Consider the following 18061-nt stretch of genomic DNA (forward strand, 5'->3'; position numbering starts at 1 on the left):
CTTTAATAAGCCTACAACATGCAAAATTCACAAGCATTTAAGCACAGCAGTAAAATCTTGAAAAGACTTAGAGCAATTTATAAATTCCAAACTAAGTAAAGTAGCAACTGATACTGTTTAAAAAATTAGAATGTTGTTTTTTTTAAATGCCTTTCTTAGAATGCTTGTTCAACTAGATATGTTATGAAGAAAAGCATTCCATGGTCAAAGTTTTGGAAGTGCTACACACTATATCTTAAACTTTGTTTGGCCATGGAAACCTTTGTGTATAACATCTTTCAAGAGAATAATTTGTGAAGGTTTTACAGATCAGTAAAATTTCTTTCAAATGATATTCTTCATATTATATTAGCTTAAATAGTGCTAAATCAACATTTATGCCTAGAATTATACCATATATAAATAAAAAACCATTTGTTACAGGAAAGGCATAACTGGATGAGACTATGAGCATATCATATTCTGAAATCCTAGTCTGGGAGTATCCCACTCAAAAGATTATGCTCCATAAACCTAATGACCTTCTTTCTGCATGGTGGCAGAACAGGTATTTTCAAAATCATTTCAAAATGAATTGATCAGGATTCAACCTATTTCAGTGATTTATGAGTCAAGACCCTCCTGATATACGACTGCCAGTCTTGCCTATCTCAAATCTGTTCTCCAGAATGCTACCAGTTATCTTCCAAAAGACACACTGATGGTGACACTCCCCTACTTAAAATACCTTTCCACAGTTCCTAAATTTTCTTTCAAAGCAGCAAATTCAAAATTCTTAATGTTGCACATCGGTTCCCATCTACTTTTCCAAATTATTCTGCTACTTTCACACTACCTGTTCCAGTTCTAGCTATACAAGGTAATTATTATTCACAGATTGTTATTTCATGCTTCCTTCCCTCTGGAATTCTCTTTCCCCTCTTTCTTTTCTCCATTTTTTAGATTACTACTCATCTTTCAACACCCAACTCAAATGACTTTCCACATTGGCAATAATACAACATACTTTTCATAAATGCATTTCACTCTACATTTCAGAAAAGTCACTACTGTATTTAATTATGGAAGAGTAATATTTTTCATCTATGAATACATGAACACTACTGACTTTGATTAGTCCATTTGTAGTGGATATGCTAAAAACTCACTGTTATCTCTCATAGATTTAATTCTTAGATTCAATTCCATAGATGCTTACTAATACTAAATATGTGCTAGACACAGTCTTGTTCTTAAGACTGAGCACACAGCCTTTACTATAGGCAAATGCAAAAGCAATAGTATGTTAAGTGGGATTTTTCCTCCCATTCCAAAACTGTGGCTAAGGCCAAAAGCTGAGGATAATTAAGTACCCCTTCTCTTAGCTTAAGAAGCCAACTGTGGTTGGTACCAACCTATTCTCTCAGGGTTTAGTGAGAAGCACTAGTTTACTGAACCAGCTCCTATCGTACCAATGATCATAACACTTTCCCCTCAATGTGAATCTAAAAAGGATAAAAAGAAAGAGGAGGTTATTGGACTTTAAGGGGGACACAGAGTTTATGAAAATAGGATAGTCCCTTCTTCTTTGGAGAAAAAAGTTGTCATACTTGAATCCAGAGGGTAAGAATCAAATTTCGAGGTTATCTAAAAGAAACACCCGTATTTGGTTACTGTATAGGCAAATGACTTACTGATTTGCCCCTCTGTTATATACATAATGGAAAAGAGAAATAGGGAGAAAATATGGTGGGGAAGTGTCAGGTAGAGAGATAGGCAAGACTATGGCCTGATTCCTGGGGCCTGGTTCCAGAAGTATGAAAAATGTAACCTTTCCCCTAAAATTGGCACTGGGAGGTAGATTTTTTTTTTTTAAGATTTTATTTATTTATTTGAGAGAGAGAATGAGAGAGAGAGAGCATGAGAGGGAGGAGAGTCAGAGAGAGAAGCAGACTCCCCACCAAGCAGGGAGCCCAATGCGGAACTCGATCTCGGGACTCCAGGATCACGGCCTGAGCCGAAGGCAGTCGCTTAACCAACTGAGCCACCCAGGTGCCCCGGGAGGTAAATTTGATTGTAAAGTCTTGAGGCAAAAAAAGACATACATATCAGAGTCCCATGGTGTGAATGCCATTAACAGGTTTAGTCCGAAGATGTAATCAAATCTTCCAAGGGATTGCCAATGCCTATAAAAATGCGACAGGACTGACCTCACTTTTAGCAGGGTAAATGGAAGCTACCACTCACCTACATTTAGGCTAGTGACAATGAGCTATAACAGCAGTGTTGAACAACCAAGAAAGAGGACTGCCACCTCAACAGTGGGATAGCATGTAGAATTCTGCCTCCACTATCACTCTTCCTAGTTTCAACACCAGGAAGAAAAACAACAAGAAAAAGGGAGGGCAGACATGTGTGACAAAAAGAAACTACTCACCCACCCCTAAAGTTTTCAGCCCCAGATTAAGGTCTATTCTGTCCTAGGAAAAAGTGATAAGGGTATTGAATCAATTCTGTGACTCAAGTTATAATACAAAGAGAACTAATTCTTAAACACTGGCATGAAACTAGAGTGTTTAAACATTGCAGAATAGTGACAAGATGCTGCGAAGGCAATTGACATCCAATCGGAAAGGGGAGTCAGACATGGTAGAGTTGGCAGGCAGTTACTAGGTAAAAAGCAAAACTGATCTGTGTTTATATTGGGATCCTCAATGAACTGGTTACCCACAGATGGATAGCTTCTGAAATTAAGTTTCCATATATACTGGTATTCTTAGCTTTCCATCTCTCCATTCCTTTTTTTATATAATAAATGAAATCCTGGTACGAGCTCTATTATACTATGATATTTAAGTCTAGAACCAGTCTATCCATTTTCTCACTACGATTTGCTGTTCTTTCTGAAAAATGGTAAGCAGATAAGAGCTGTACACTTCTATGTTTGGGAAGTCACCATCCAAGTCACAGATATGAATGGACAAATAAGCATTACTAATGATGGAGGATGCTAAACATAGTAACAGGTATTTCAAGTAATAAAGTGAAGGAGACTGATTAAGAACAAAGTTCTTGAAGCAGAAATTAATTTGATACCTCAATGCTTTCAATGTTCACCTTTTAATGATCCAACCAAAGAAGAAATCCACTAAGTGGCTTATCTGACAAAGAGCAAAAACTAGTATATTGTAAATGGACACTGTTCAATTGCATGATACAGAAGAAGACAAGTGAAGATTCTACAGAAAGAGAGTAAGAGAAAAAACAAGTGAAGGCTGGTCAGGAAGTGGGACCTGAACTGGGGCTGTACATGGAGGGTGGACAGGCATGGATGATAGACAGAGCAGAACAACTCCTAGATGGATGAGAGACAATAATGTAAAGTGGTTGTGACACATTGCAATATTAATACATACCGAGACTGAATTGCGGGTAATGCTCATAAATCTAACTGCAATTAGTACAGGTTTCTGGATTAGGAAGGACATGAAAAGGAAAGCAGAAGGTTAGAATGTACATGTCATTGCCCCATTAAAAGAGAAGGTTTAATCTTTCAGTGGACTGAATATATCCATCTTCTGCAGCATCAGTTTAAAAAAAAATAAAAAAAAAAAAAGCACAGCGTTGTCTAGCTACTTTGAAAAGTAGCTTTAGAGTAAAAGGTCTCTTCCCTTTCTTCTTCTAAATTGGGCCTCTAAGAACTGAGCTCCTGAAAATTCAGACTACCAGAAAGGGTTTCACTTTTAAATGGGGTTGTTGTTTTCATTTTCTAGGGAAAAGATTTTCAAATAGTGTCCTACAATTAATACCTTTACTGCCTGAAAAAGTCTATGTTTATGCTTGTTTTTAGAGAAGACCCTTCACTAATTTAATCAACTGACATATTTGTTAGGATTTATTCTGTGCCAGGCAGTTTAAGTATTAAACAAAGAAACAGAGTTATTTTAATCTAAGTATAAATCATGAAGATATGGATGAAGTATTGCTGGGTCCTTGGAAAAGCATGCACATGATGACAGGGAAGCCTGCTTCTCTTTAGAGCTTTCCTGGGGATCTGACTGGGTCTCATTACTACAGTTTTGTTTTACAGTTGAGGGGAGGGGTAGCAAATGATTAAACTTTAATGCAGCAGTTTTCCAGTTATCCATACCCTACTGATTGTTGGTCAGTAAGAACTGATTGTCACTGGTTACAAAGGAAGATATTAAACAGAAAAGTGGGCAAATGGAGAAAATAAATGATCATTTTTGCAAGGCTTTTCCCAAAACCTAACAATAAACCCTTAAAAATCTTTATTTGATAATAGTAGACTCATAGATGGAATTCCATTTCCTTATGAATCACATTCTTGAATATGATTAAGTTCTCTACATCGCAGAAGTACTGCCAGGAACATCAAAGGTGACATGGCTGGGGGTGGGAACAGATGGCAGAAGAAGTAAAGAAAAAGTTAGGATAGGTTAAATTTTCATACAAAGGACAGAAAAAGAAAACAGGACAGATTAATAAACCACCAACTTATCCAAATCCTTGATTTAAAAAATTCTACACATTTAACTGCATATATTCTGTACATATAACTAGAGAGGGCTAAAAGATCAAACATGAGGCATCCATAGTACCCCGAGATAAAAGTGGTTTCTTTTTACTTGTTCCATGTAAAAAAGATTTGAAGAATAATCTCTGTTTAAACCATAAATGCACACTTAAAACATCAGGAAGGCTCCCATTTTCCCCTGGACTCCACATCTGACTTCTTACCATTGATCTACGAATCAGTGACAGCCTGGTCTTTGCCTTGTTCTCAGCAAATTCCAGGCTACTGATGTCTTTGAGACGAGCCTTGTATTTATTCATCTGTTCTACAACAATCAGCTCCACACAGCTGAAATAGGAGGAAAAAGAGAAAACCGTTAAGAGCTGAAGTAAGTCAAATAAAGTGTAGCCCTCCCACACTGCTTTTCAGCTAAATGTGGCAGACGTTTGGAGGATGAAAGAAAAATCAACATTCCTTATTTTATGAGCTCTAAGACAAGATTTATATGATGGCGGTTCACAACTTTGGCTGCACTTCAGCATCCATCTGAGAGGCAATTATAAGTTGCAACGCCCAGGTCACACCCCAGACTAATTAAATTAGACTCTCTAGGGATAGGACACAAACACCAGGATTTTTTTAAAGCTCCTTTTGGAGCCAAGGTTAAGAATCATTAATCTAGAAGGAAAGCAGAGGGTCATAAAAAAAGGCTAAAGTGAAATACAGAAATACTGAAGTACTATGGCCAAAAGGATTCACAGCCAGTTAGACTAGATTACAGGGAGACAAAGTGTATGTAATTTGGTAAAATGGAATTTTAAATATTTTTAGAGAATATAAACATTCCTAAAGAAAAGCTAAATTTAAAATGACCCTTCAAAACAAATGATGTCCAGTTGAAGAGAATCTCTTAAATTTTTCATATTCAGCATAAGAAAACCCAACAGGGTCTAGTAATCTTCTTAAAAACATCTGAATTTATGAAATCATTCACTATGTTTGATATCGAGATAAAGTGGCTACACTGACTCAGAAGTCCCTGGGGTCTTGTGGAGGTGATGGTAACTGGCCTTACGTGGTAGTCTTACTGATGTCCTGCACGCTTTGTAGTGGGTCAATGGTGTCAGGGCATCGAAGAATGCAGGGGGCAAATACAATCGCCAAAGCATTAGCAGACATTCGATTAGTTTCTTCCTGTAGAGCAATCCTAAGGAATTAAAAAAAAAAACAAAAAAACAGGCGAAGTGGGGATTAAAAGGGAAAATAGTAAGGACATAGACAAAGGACATGAGAGAAAGAATACGTATGACATCAGCCGCAGAGTACTAGAAGGATATTCGTATCAGGTGAAAGGAGACACTTGTAGACTTTTCCCAAAGCTGTTCCTTTGCCTCTGGAAAATGCACTTCCACTCTGTTCCTTACTTGAAGCAATACAGGCCAGCAGATAGCTTATCAAGGGAAATTTCTGACCCACTGCCATATACCTGATGAACATGTCTGAAGAATGCAGAGTAGAGACTTAAAGGCATTCTCAGACAGTCATATCAGAAACCCATCTAACATTTATGTAATATTTACCAGAGATTAATCTAATCAAAATAAAGATGGCTTTCTTCCCAACCACTGCAGATATTTATACTCAGTCAGTCAATTCTTGAGCCCCACCTAAACCCACCTTCTATGAATTAGGTTATGTCAAGACATATACCTCCTTTCTACTTTATAGTTCAGGAATGAGAACAGGCTAGGCTACACAGTGCCACCATGAGGCTGAAGTTGTTACATGGTTCAAATAGGGCAGAGAAGTCCCTACTCTGCAGCCCAACTTAGCTGAGGATTTCTGCTCCAAGGAATTGTAAGCACCTGTTTGAGGCATTAGCTTTACAAACAGGAAAAAAAAGGTCAGTTTTCCAAATGAAGGAGTTCTTCACTTATCAAAAAGCATCCAAGAAAAACTATTATACATTCCCTTGTTTCTTGAAATTACCTGACTAGATGAAAAATGAGGCGTTCCAGTGTATTGAGATGAGTTCGGGAGAGCTGGTCAATCACAGAGTATACACCACGGATTGTTTCTTTCCTCTCCTGAAGGCCTAAAAAGATTAAGGATAGCCAGTAAGATTGAGTATCCCCTCTCATATGCTACATCTTCCTCCTGAACAGACAGTAGGTAGCAGGGGAACCTGGCTCTAAATTTTAAAGAGAGGCAGGTGTACCTGTGTGGCAGGAAAAGAGCAGTTCAGTTACCACTAATCTTCCTTTGCTTGAGTTCTATATTCACTAAGCAGTCCATGAGTTTTAATCTATATCCCAGTAATCCTTATTAGAGCAAAGGGAAAAGAGATGCCCTAGTTTTTTTTAGCCATTTTGTGGCAGACTGATTCCCGATTAAAATTAATTAATTGCCATATAGTTTATAAAATCAGTCTTATGGAAATCGGAGGAGTCATGCCTCAGGGCCTAAATACTTTTAGGCAGGCCTCCAGCAACATTCTACACAACTGTAGCACTGAAAAACTAAACTCCATCACCTGGGAGGTTTGGCATAAAACAGAGTTCTTGCCTAGATTCACAATTGTAAATGAATATAAGCCAGCCCTTAAATCTAGTCTTTTAATTTATTTATAATCTTAGTCTTGAAATCTCTTTGTGAGAAGCAACGAAGTGACTTACTCAGAAAACTTTCAGGATACTGACATTTTACTGACTCTCAAAAGTCAATATTTGAGTAGGTGAGAGTACACCAGCAGTTCTGTATTGACTGTCAAAAGCTTACTTTTGGATCTCTATGGACTAAACCATTAGAGGATGGCTAAATAATCTATAATGAAGACAACATTCCTTTCCCAAGTGTAGGCCTTCCCTCGAATCCAGGAAGTCTGTGCTTACCCATAGCTCGAAGAAATTCCTCATAGAGTTCAAAGGTCATGAGTGGATTGGGCAAATCACGAAGCCATTGTTTGAATACACTTGCAATAACATGTATGTTATAGTCATCCAGGTTTACACTCTCAGCATCTATTTAGAGACAAGAGTTAGATAACAAAGCCAAAATATGCAGAGTTTCAAATAATTCACTTTAGAAACTATCAGCACCAAAAGAAGCCTTCATGTTCTTAATCAAACTAATATCTTCTACGATCTAATTCCATGCTTTGGAATAGCACTTCTAACCTTGGTAAAGGAACAGCTTTTTGTTTTCCAAATCTCTTGCAGACTGACAGATATGTAAAATAAAATACCACATGCTTTCATGTTAAAGAACTGTTAAATACCACTACAGATGTTTCTAAATGCTTGCTCTCAATTTCTGTACTTACATTGTGGATTGATCTTTGAGCCACACTTTGAGTAGCAATGTTTTGGATGGCAGATGGGAAAAAGGCCCTAATTTTAAGTCATTTTTAAAGGTGAAAGGACAGTAATAAGTGAACATAGGAAATGTAATGAACATACCCTTACTCTGTTTCACTTATAAACTCCCCAAGGTTATACAAAAGAAATGACTGGGAGGATACAGGATGATTTTTCACTTGTGCTGACCCAAGATACAAGAGATCGGTTGTCAACTGCCTTTAACCTGGAGTAGAATCTCTGGTAGGCAGGTTGCCCTGCTTGAGTTTTACCAAGCATTTTCTGTTATTTCCATACTGACTAATCTCTCCCTGATTTGCTCATTAAAAAAACCCAAAACAAACAAAAAAACTATAAAGAAAAAGCATGTGGGTAGGTTCTTGGAGACACAGAGATAAGCTTCGTATCTAAGTGTGATTCAAAACAATCTATTCCAGGGCACCTGGGTGGCTCAGTCAATTAAGCCTCTGCCTTCGGCTCAGGTCATGATCCCGGAGTTCTGCTCAGCAGGGAGTTGGCTTCTCCCCTGCCCCTCCCCCTGCTCGTGCTCTCTCTCGCTCTCTCGCTCTCTCTCTCTCTCAAATAAAGAACTAAAATCTTTAAACAACAACAACAATCTATTCCTTCCCTATAGTGGTAAAGAACAGAAGTTGACCATGAAACCAAAGTCCAACTCCTGCATATATATTCTAGGCCTGAGGCTATAGTTCTACACAGGTACATGTTCAATCCACTAATTAAACAGTTTAAATAACTATGTCATGAATGTAAGAAGGTGAGAACATGCATCAGAAAGACACTTGAAGTCAGAGTAATGGACACTAATAGGCAATAGTTTAGATTACGAATTCAGAACATCTGGGGTTAAATCCCCGCTTGATCACTTATTGGTGGTGAGTCTTGGGGCAAGATCCTCTGTAAGCCTCAGTTTCTTTCTCTGTAAATAGGGATAATAATCCCTAATTCATAGGACTGTTGTGAAGATGAGCATAAAAACATCAGCACACTGCTCTACATCATCATCAAGAGATCATTTAATTTCCTTGAACCTAAAATTTCTTCTTTGTTAATTACACATACCCCGATCTTACCAAATTGTTAAGATTTTAAATGAGAGCTGTGTCAAGGACCTAACAGGGCCTTGTACAAATGATACACTCAATATATATTTGCTGAATGGACCACACAAAAACAAAGACTTTTAGAAAGCCACAAAATGATTAACAAGCACCACAGAAAAGATGGCATTCTTCTGGCTGCAAGAAAAAGATTAACACATAACGAAAACTTTAAAAGCAGGAAATGATCTATTTACATAACACCATTTGGTCCTGATTGGGAGAGCACCATCTTACCTGTATCCAGACCCTGTCGCAGCTCCTTGATTTTATTAGTTGAACCAGACTTTCGGTAAATACCTTCTGTGTACAGTCCATGCATTTCAATGTAGTTTATGAGCTTTTCCACCACTAAAGGAACAGTTCGTTCTTCACTGGTCAAACGGGACAATTCAACCCCAAACTGTCGAGATGACAGCTCTGGATCATACTAAATGGAAGATAAATTTTTGTTTCCAAATACATTCAAACATCTTTAAATGTGTTTAACCAGTTATTTAAGAGAAACTACTTTTTATTTCCCTGAAGTTTCATGAGCACAGTTATAAGAGTTGGAGGGAAAGGGAATTATGGTTAACATTGACAATATATATCAAGTCACATGTTAGCTTCAATCCTTTCCCACTAGGAATCCCCTCAAAATATAATGGGGTAGAGAATGAAGGCAGTGGCAACAGGCTACTGTTTCCCTTCCTGTTAAAAAGCCCTTCATGTAAAGCTGGGATTTGGACAAGGGAGAAAGGGGATATCCTTTGTATGCTAAACATGTACCAAGTACTACTAGAAAGTCTGATTTGATATGAATTAGAGTTGTCAGTAATTTCTGATGCTTAAGAATGCTTCAAAGTTCACGTAAACTTTAGGGACGTTTAACTGAACAATGATACCATAGCTAAAGGCAGAGGCACACACAGATTGGCCCTTGATTCGTGTTTGAGCCCTTTCTTATTTACTTCAATAGTGTATCTGATATCATAAACTAACTATAGTTTATGCAACTGAAAATACTTACCCTGAAGATTATTTAAAGTAATTCACAGAAAAAAATGTTTATTACCTCTGAGACTGAAAACTTTTTTGTAAATCTTTTTTGTCTCTTCCTTCTCTTGCATCATTCTCCTTTTCTAACGCAACAGGAATTCTCTCCTTCAGTCTGCATCAGTGCCAAGTTCTTGTGGTCAGTCAGCACACCCTATTTTTTCTTTTCTTTTCTATTGCCACCACCCTATTTCAAATCTTTATGACTGCCCACTTGGACTATTTCCAACAGCTTCTTGGTGAATTTCCCCACATCCATTTTCTCCCCTTTTAATATACTGCATAGTGTATATAATCTACTTTAGTATCCTAAAAAACCTTCGGTGATTAACTAGTATATATCAAAATAAGGTACATTCTTGAGTCTAACATTCAAGATATTGCTTGAATTGATCCTAATTTCCCCTTCCAGTCTTATGTTAATACATTTGTCATTTATGTGCTAGGTAACAGGAAAACAAAATCAAGTAAGAGTATCTACCCTAAGACTAGTGCTAAGACTAGTAGTGTTAAATGTGTGGCGATAAGTAAACAGTTAACAACAGATTTATTAGGTAATATGGAACCATGGAAGTAAAACAACTAGATTGGGAAGGATTGGGCTGGGTAACGACTAATCACCTTGAGAAGACCTGATGCTTAACCTAACTGCTGGAAAGCAAATAGTACTTAAGAAGAAAAGGGAAGAACCTTTTAGGCACAGAAAACACAGAACAAAGTTGGGCAAAACAAACTAAAAGTAATCTGATATGGCTGAACTAAAAATGAGAAAACACTAGGCAGAGAGATTACAAAGGGCTTCAGGTACTAAGGCACAGACTTTGGGTCTTGTCCTGACAGCTAACAAAAGGCAACAGAAAATTTTAAGTAGGGAAGACGTACGTTTTCACCTATATCTACTCTGCATTCTAGAACTTACTTCTTTTCTGTTCAAAAGATTTTATTTATTTATTTGAGAGAGAGAGCGAGAACAAGCAGGGGGAGGAGCAGAGGCAGAGGGACAATCAGACTCCATGCTGAGCAGGGAGCCCAATTCGGGGCTCGATCCCAGGACTCTGGGATCATGACCTGAGCCGAAGGCAGCCGCTTAACCGAATAAGCCACCCAGGTACCCTCCAGCATGTAATTTTTTTTTTAATTTTATTTTATTGTGTTATGTTAATCACCATACATCATTAGTTTTTGATGTAGTGTTCCATGATTCATTGTTTGGGTATAACACCCAGTGCTCCATTCAGTACGTGCCCTCTTTAATACCATCACCAGGCTAACCCATCCTCCACCCCCCTCCCCTCTAGGACCCTCAGTTTGCTTCTCAGAGTCCACAGTCTCTCATGGTTCATCTCCCTCCCCGATTCCCCCCTTCATTTCTCCCTTCCTATCTTTTTTTTTTTTTTAACACTAATGTATTATTTGCTTCAGAGGTACAGGTCTGCGATTCATCAGTCTTAACACAATTCACAGCGCTCACCATAGCACATACCATCCCCAATGTCTATCACCCAGCCGCCCCATCCCTCCCACCCCCCCACCACTCCAGCAACCCTCAGTTTGTTTCCTGAGATTAAGAATTCCTCATATCAGTCCAGCACTTAATTCTTAAGAGAATTAACGTATGTCTACTGTGAAGCATGTTGTTATCTTAATATAAGGCAATATCTCTGAAAAGTTTCTCCAGGTCTGAGGTAGAAGAGAAAGGACACTTAATCTTAAAATATTTAGAGGATGCAAATTAAAATTTTGCCTTGTCACTATATTAGGTTATTTACATAATTTCATATTTGCAATAGAAATATCACTTTTCTACCTCACAGGGTTATTATAAGATTAAGTAACAGATGAACATACATAGCACAGTATCTGATATATGGCAAATGCTCAATAAACTGTTAAAGAAATACTGCTCATTGCAATGATTAAAATAAACTTTAGTCCAACTCCTTGCTATTACTGTGACACAAACATGTATACATACACACATATATAATCTATTTATTTAAATGTTATGGCTATCTCCAGAGTATTAGGAATGTTAATAAAGATCTGTGAAAGCAAAAAAACCCAGAATACTTGAGGGTACTAAAAAAAAATTTTAATCATTTGATTTGAAACCAACTAATTTAAAGCAAACATGCTAAAAAATTCTACTTCTTGAAATTAAGAGAAATTAATTTCACTATTTTCAACTGAAAAAAATTTAATTGAGTCTTCTTTGTAAAAACAATATACGTGGGGCGCCTGGGTGGCTCAGTTGGTTAAGTGTCTGCCTTCGGCTCAGGTCATGTCCCAGTGTCCTGGGACCGAGCCCCCCATCAGGCTCCCTGCTCAGCAGAGAGCCTGCTTCTCCTTCTCCCTCTGCCTGCTTGCTCTCTCTGTCAAATAAATAAATAAATAATCTTTAAAAAAAAAGTTTTTATAGTTATTTTCCCTCTAAACTACTTTATATATTTTAAATAAAAATTCACTGAAGTATGACATACATACTATACAAACTATAAATGTACAGTTTGATAAGACTTTGACAAAGTTGATGCACACTTGTTATCAGGACCCAAGTCAGGAAACAGAATACAACCAGCAGTATAAAATTCTCTTCAAAACCATCCCAGCCACTATGTATTTTCACAAATAACCAGCATATGTACTTCTATCAATATAAATTAGTTTTACCTACTTTTGAACATTATATTAATAGTATCATATAATATGTAGACCATGAGTTGCCTTCATCCATTCTTGAACTTTATTATAAATAAAATAATACGGTATGTGTGCTTTTGTTTCTGGCTTCAACATCATGTCTGTGAGTAAAAATAGTTTAAGCTCATGTAGTATTCCATAAATAAACAGTTGACCCTTGAACAAGGGTTGAACCATGCAGGTCCAATTATATATATGTGGGTTTTTTTCCCAATAAATACAGTACAGGGCACCTGGGTGGCTCAACTGGTTAAGCGTCTGCCTTTGGCTCTAGTCATGATCACAGGGTCCAGGGATGGAGCCCCGCATCGGACTCCCTGCTCAGCAGGAGTCTGCTTGTCCCTCTCCCTCTGCTCTTCCCCACCCTACTTCATACTCTCTCCCTCTCAAATAAATAAATAAAAGCTTTAAAACTAAATAAAGCCCTGCAAATGTATTTTCTTAACTTATAATTCTCTTAATAACATTTTCTTTTCTCTAACTTACTTTATTGTAAGAATACAGTATATAATACATATAACTTACAAAATAAGTGTTAATCAACAACAGTAGGCTTTAAGTAATTAAGTTATGGGGGAGTCAAAAGCTATACACAGATTTTCCACTGTGCGGGGGGAATTTTTTTTTTTTTTTAAAGATTCTATTTATTTAATTGACAGAGCAAGAGACACACACACAGTGAGAGCAGGAACACAAGCAGTGGGAGCGGGAGAGGGGGAAGCAGGCCTCCCGCCGAGCAGGGAGCCTGATGTGGGGCTCGATCCCAGGACCCCAGGACCTGAGCCGAAGGCAGTCGCTTAACCGACTGAGCCACCCAGGCGTCCCGGAGGGAATGTTTTTCAAGAGTCAACTGTATACCATAATTTATTTATACATTCTACTGCTGGGGGACATTTAGGTTTCTTCTAGTTTGGGGATATCTCAGTGCTGATATGAATGTTCTTTTATTTGTCTTTTGGCACAAACATCTATGTATTTGCTGGATCTTGGAGTATCTTGGAGTGGTACTGCTGAGTCATTAGAAATGCTTATGCTCAGATTTGATAAGAACTGCCAAATAATTTCAAGATAACTTATGTCAACTTATACTCCTACCAGTAATGTATTAAAGTCCAAGCTGCTCTACAACCTTGTTAGGATGTTTTTCATTTTAGCCATTCAAATGGGTATATATCTCACTATGGTTTCAATTTGTATTTCCCTGATGATTAGTGAAGGTGGACACCTTTTCATGTTTATTGGTCTTTTGTCAAGTGCTTAAGCCATGTGCTCATTTTTCTATAGAGCTGACCATCTTTCTTAATGATTTTTAGATGCTTTTTACATACTGTAGATCCAAGATGGATGTACAAATTGCAAATGCATTCTCCCACTCTGTGGTAGATTATTTTTTGTTGGTTTGTTTGAATAATGAGTTTTGAATTTTATCTAATGTTTTTCCTCTTTAAGATAATCATATTATTTTATTTGTTCAATGTGAATTATATCACTTGATGTTTATTTTTTTCAGGGAGAAAATTTTTATTAATCTTAATTATAGTATAGTTAACATACACTGCTGTATTACTTTTAGGTGTACAATATAGTGATTCAACGATTCTATACAGTACTCAATGCTCATCATGGTAGGTGTACACTTAAACCTCTTCACCCATCTCTCCCATACCCCAATCAATCTCCCTTCCGGTAGCCATCAGTTTGTTCTGTATATTTAAGAGTCTGTTTTTTTGGTTTGTCTATTTTTTTCTTTGTTTTATTTCTGAAATTCCACATAAGAGTAAGATCATATGGTACTTGTCTTTTTCTTACTTCAGAGTTAGCATTATACCTTCTAGACCCATCCATGTTGTTGCAAATGGCAAGATTTCATTTTTATGGCTGAGTAATATTCCATTGTGGATATATACCACATATTCTTTATCCGTACACCTATCGATGGACAAGTGCTTGGGTCACTTCCATAATCTGGCTATTGAAAATAATGCAATAAACAAAGGGGTGCATATATCTTTTTGAATTAATGTTTTCATATTCATTGGGTAAATACAAAGTAGGGCAATTACAGGATCATGTGGTAATTTTATTTTTAGCTTTTTGAGGAACCTCCATACTGTTTTCCACAGTGGCTGCACCAAGTTTGCATTCCCACCAACACTGCACAAGGGTGTCTTCTTATCCATATTCTCGCCAACACTTGTTATTTCTTGCGTTTTTCAGTTTTAGCCATTCTGACAGGAATGAGGTGATATCTCACTATGCTTTTCATCTACCTAATTTCCCTAATAGTGAGTAATGTTGAACATCTTTTCCTATATCTGATGGCCATCTGCATGTCTTCTTTGGAAAAATGCCTTTCATTTCTGTTTTTGTCTGATTGCTATGGCTAGGACTTCCAATACCATGTTGAATAAAAGCAGCAAAAGTGGACATTCTTGTCTTGTTCCTGACCTTAGGGGAAAAGCTCTCAATTTTTCCCCACTGTGTATGAGGTTAGCTGTGGGGTTTTCATATATGGCCTTTATTATGTTGAGGTATGTACACCCCCCAAACCTACTTTACTGAAGTGTTTTTATCATGAATGGATGGAATACTTTGTCAAATTCTTTTCTGGACTATTGCAATGATCATATGGTTTTTATACTTTCTCTTGCTGATGTGATACAACATATTGATTTGCAAATACTGAACCACCCTTGTATCCCAGGAATAAGTCCCACTTGATCATGGTGAATGATTTTTTTAATGCATTGCTGAATTCACTTTGCTAATATTTTGTTGAGGATGTTTGCATCTATATTTATCAGAGATATTAGCCTGTAGTTCTCTTTTTCTGTACTGTCTTTATCTGGTTTTGGTATCAGGATAATGCTGGCCTCACAGAATGAATATGAAAGCTTTCCTTCTTCTTGTTTAGAATAGTTTGGAAGAATAGGTATTAATTATTCTTTAGATGTTTGGTATATTTCACCTGTGAAGCTGCCTGGTCCTGGATTATTTTGTTGGAAGTTTTTTTGTTTTGTTTTGATTTACTGATTCAATTTTGTTGCTGGTAACTGGTCTTTTCAAATTTTCTATTTCTTCCCGATTCAGTTTTGGAAGGCTATATATTTCTAGGATTTATCCATTTCTCTAGGTTGCCCAATTTGTTGGCATACGTTTTGTCACAATGTTCTCTTATAATCCTTTATATTTCTGTGGTGTTAGTGGTTATTTCTACTCTTTTATTTCTGATTTTATTTGAGTCCTTTTTTATTTTTTTTATGAGTTTGGCTAAAGGTTTATCAATTTTGTTGATCTTTTCCAGGAACCAGATACTGGTTTCATTGAACTGTTTTACTGGGTTTTTTTTTTTTTTAGTTTCTATTTCATTTATTTCTGGTCTATCTTTCTTTCTACTAGCTTTAGGTTTTATTTGTTGTTCTTTTTTAGTTCTTTGAGGTATAAGGATAGGTTGTTTATTTGACATGTTTCTTGCTTCTTGAAGTAGGCCTGTACTGCTCTAAACTTCTTTCTCAGAACAGGTTTTGCTGCATACTAAAGATTTTGGACTGTTTGGTTTTCATCTTCATTTATCTCCATGTATTTTTTTAAATTTCCCCTCTGATTTCTTCATCAAGAAGAAATGTTGCCCCATTCATCGTTTAGTAGAATGTTATTTAACCTCCATGTATTTGTGTTCTTTCCAGATTTTTTCTTGTTGTTGATTGCTAGTTTCATCTTGCTGTGTTCAGAAAAGATACACAGTAGAACTTCAATCTTTTTGAATTTGTTGAGACTAATTTGTGGTCTAATATGTGATCTATTCTGTAGAATGTTCCATGTGCACTTGAAAGCAGTATGTATTCTGCTGTTTTAGGAATGGAATATTCTGAATATATCTTTTAGATCCATCTGGTCCAATGTGTCATTCAAAGTCACTGTTTCCTTGTTGATTTTCTGTCTGTATGATCTATCCATTAATGTAATGGGGTATCAAGTCCCTTTCTATTATTGTATTACTATTGATTACTTTGTTTGTTACCAGCTGCTTTATATATTTTGGGTGCTCCCATGTTGGGTGCATAAATATTTGTAATTGTTATATCTTCTTGTCGGATTATTCCTTTTGATTATATAGTGTTCTTCTTTGTCTCTCAACAGTCTTTTTTTTTTAATTTTTTAAAACGTTTTTACTTATTTTTTTTGTACTCTTTATACCCAACATGGGGTTCAAACTCATGACCTGAGATCAAGAGTTGCATGCTTCTCCAAATGAGCAAGCCAGATGCCCCTAACAGTCTGTTTTAAAGTCCATTTTGTCCAATATAAGTATTGCTCTACCCTGGCTTTCTTTTCACTTCCATTTGCATGATAAATGCTTTTCTATCCTTTCACTTTCAATCTGCAAGTATCTTTAAGTTGGAAATGAGTCTGCTGTAGGAAGCATACACATGGGACTTGGTTTTGTCTTTTTTTTTAATTCATTCCATCACACCAAGTTTTTTGATTGGAGCATTTAGTCCATTTGCATTCTAAGTAAATACTGATAGGTATGTATTTACTGTCATTTTGTTAATTGTTTTATGGTTGCTTTTATAGTTCTTTTCTGTTCCTTTCTTCTCTTACTCTCTTCTCTCACGGTTTGCTAGCTTTCTTTAGTGATATGCTTGTATTCCTTTTTCTTTACTTTTTGTATATCCATTACCGGTTTGTAATTTGTGGATACCATTAGGTTTATATATAACATCTTACGCATTTAGCAGTCTATATTAAGTTGGTGGTCACTGAAATTTGACCCCATTCTTTACTCCTCACCACTCCCCATGTTTCAGGTATATAGTGTCACATTTTACATCTTTTGTTAGTCCCTTGGCTGATTTTTATAGGGACACTTATTTTTACTGCTTTATGCTTCCTATTTTTCTTACTACTCCTACTTATGGTCAGTCTTTCCTTTCCAGTCAGTCCCCTTTAACATTTTTGTAGGACAAGTGTAGTGGTGATGAATTCCTTTAACTTGTTTGTCTGGGAAACTCTTTATCTCTCCTTCTATTCTGACTCATAGCCTTGCTGGATAGAGTATTCTTGGTTGCAGGTTTTTTCTTTCAGCATTTTTCAATATGTCATGCCACTCAATTCTGGCCTTCAAAGTTTCTACTGAAAAATCAGCTGTTGGCCTTAAAGGGGTTCTCTTGTATGTATCTGTTTCCTCTTGCTGCTTTTAAAATTATCTCTTTATCAATAGTTTTGGCCATTTTAGTTACTATCTGCCTTCGTGTGTACCTCCTAGGGTTGATTTTGTTGGGGCCCCTCTGTTCTTCCTGGATCTGGATTTGTTTCCTTCTCCGTATTAG

At 36.8% G+C, this 18061-nt stretch overlaps 1 protein-coding gene across 6 annotated transcripts in view; it reads right to left on the minus strand.

Moving 5' to 3' along the window:
• The window catches only part of MYO9A (myosin IXA), a 291397-nt gene that overhangs the window by 36803 nt on the left and 236533 nt on the right, over positions 1-18061 (minus strand). For 5 of the 6 annotated variants that reach the window (XM_028100036.1, XM_088024883.1, XM_028100037.1 and 2 more), the window contains 5 exons: positions 9228-9420; positions 7408-7536; positions 6506-6611; positions 5592-5723; positions 4741-4864 (listed from right to left, as the gene is read on the minus strand). In XM_028100036.1, coding sequence (XP_027955837.1) covers positions 4741-4864; positions 5592-5723; positions 6506-6611; positions 7408-7536; positions 9228-9420 — 684 coding nt within the window. Of the gene's footprint in view, positions 1-3395; positions 3450-4740; positions 4865-5591; positions 5724-6505; positions 6612-7407; positions 7537-9227; positions 9421-18061 lie in introns of all 6 variants that reach the window. The other variant, XM_088024884.1, reaches the window with a different exon arrangement.

The sequence above is a fragment of the Eumetopias jubatus genome, unplaced genomic scaffold (genome assembly GCF_037043125.1).
Source record: "Eumetopias jubatus isolate StellerSeaLion01/CBP00866 unplaced genomic scaffold, mEumJub1_p1.0 scaffold_7, whole genome shotgun sequence".
NCBI classification, from domain to species: Eukaryota; Metazoa; Chordata; class Mammalia; order Carnivora; family Otariidae; genus Eumetopias; species Eumetopias jubatus.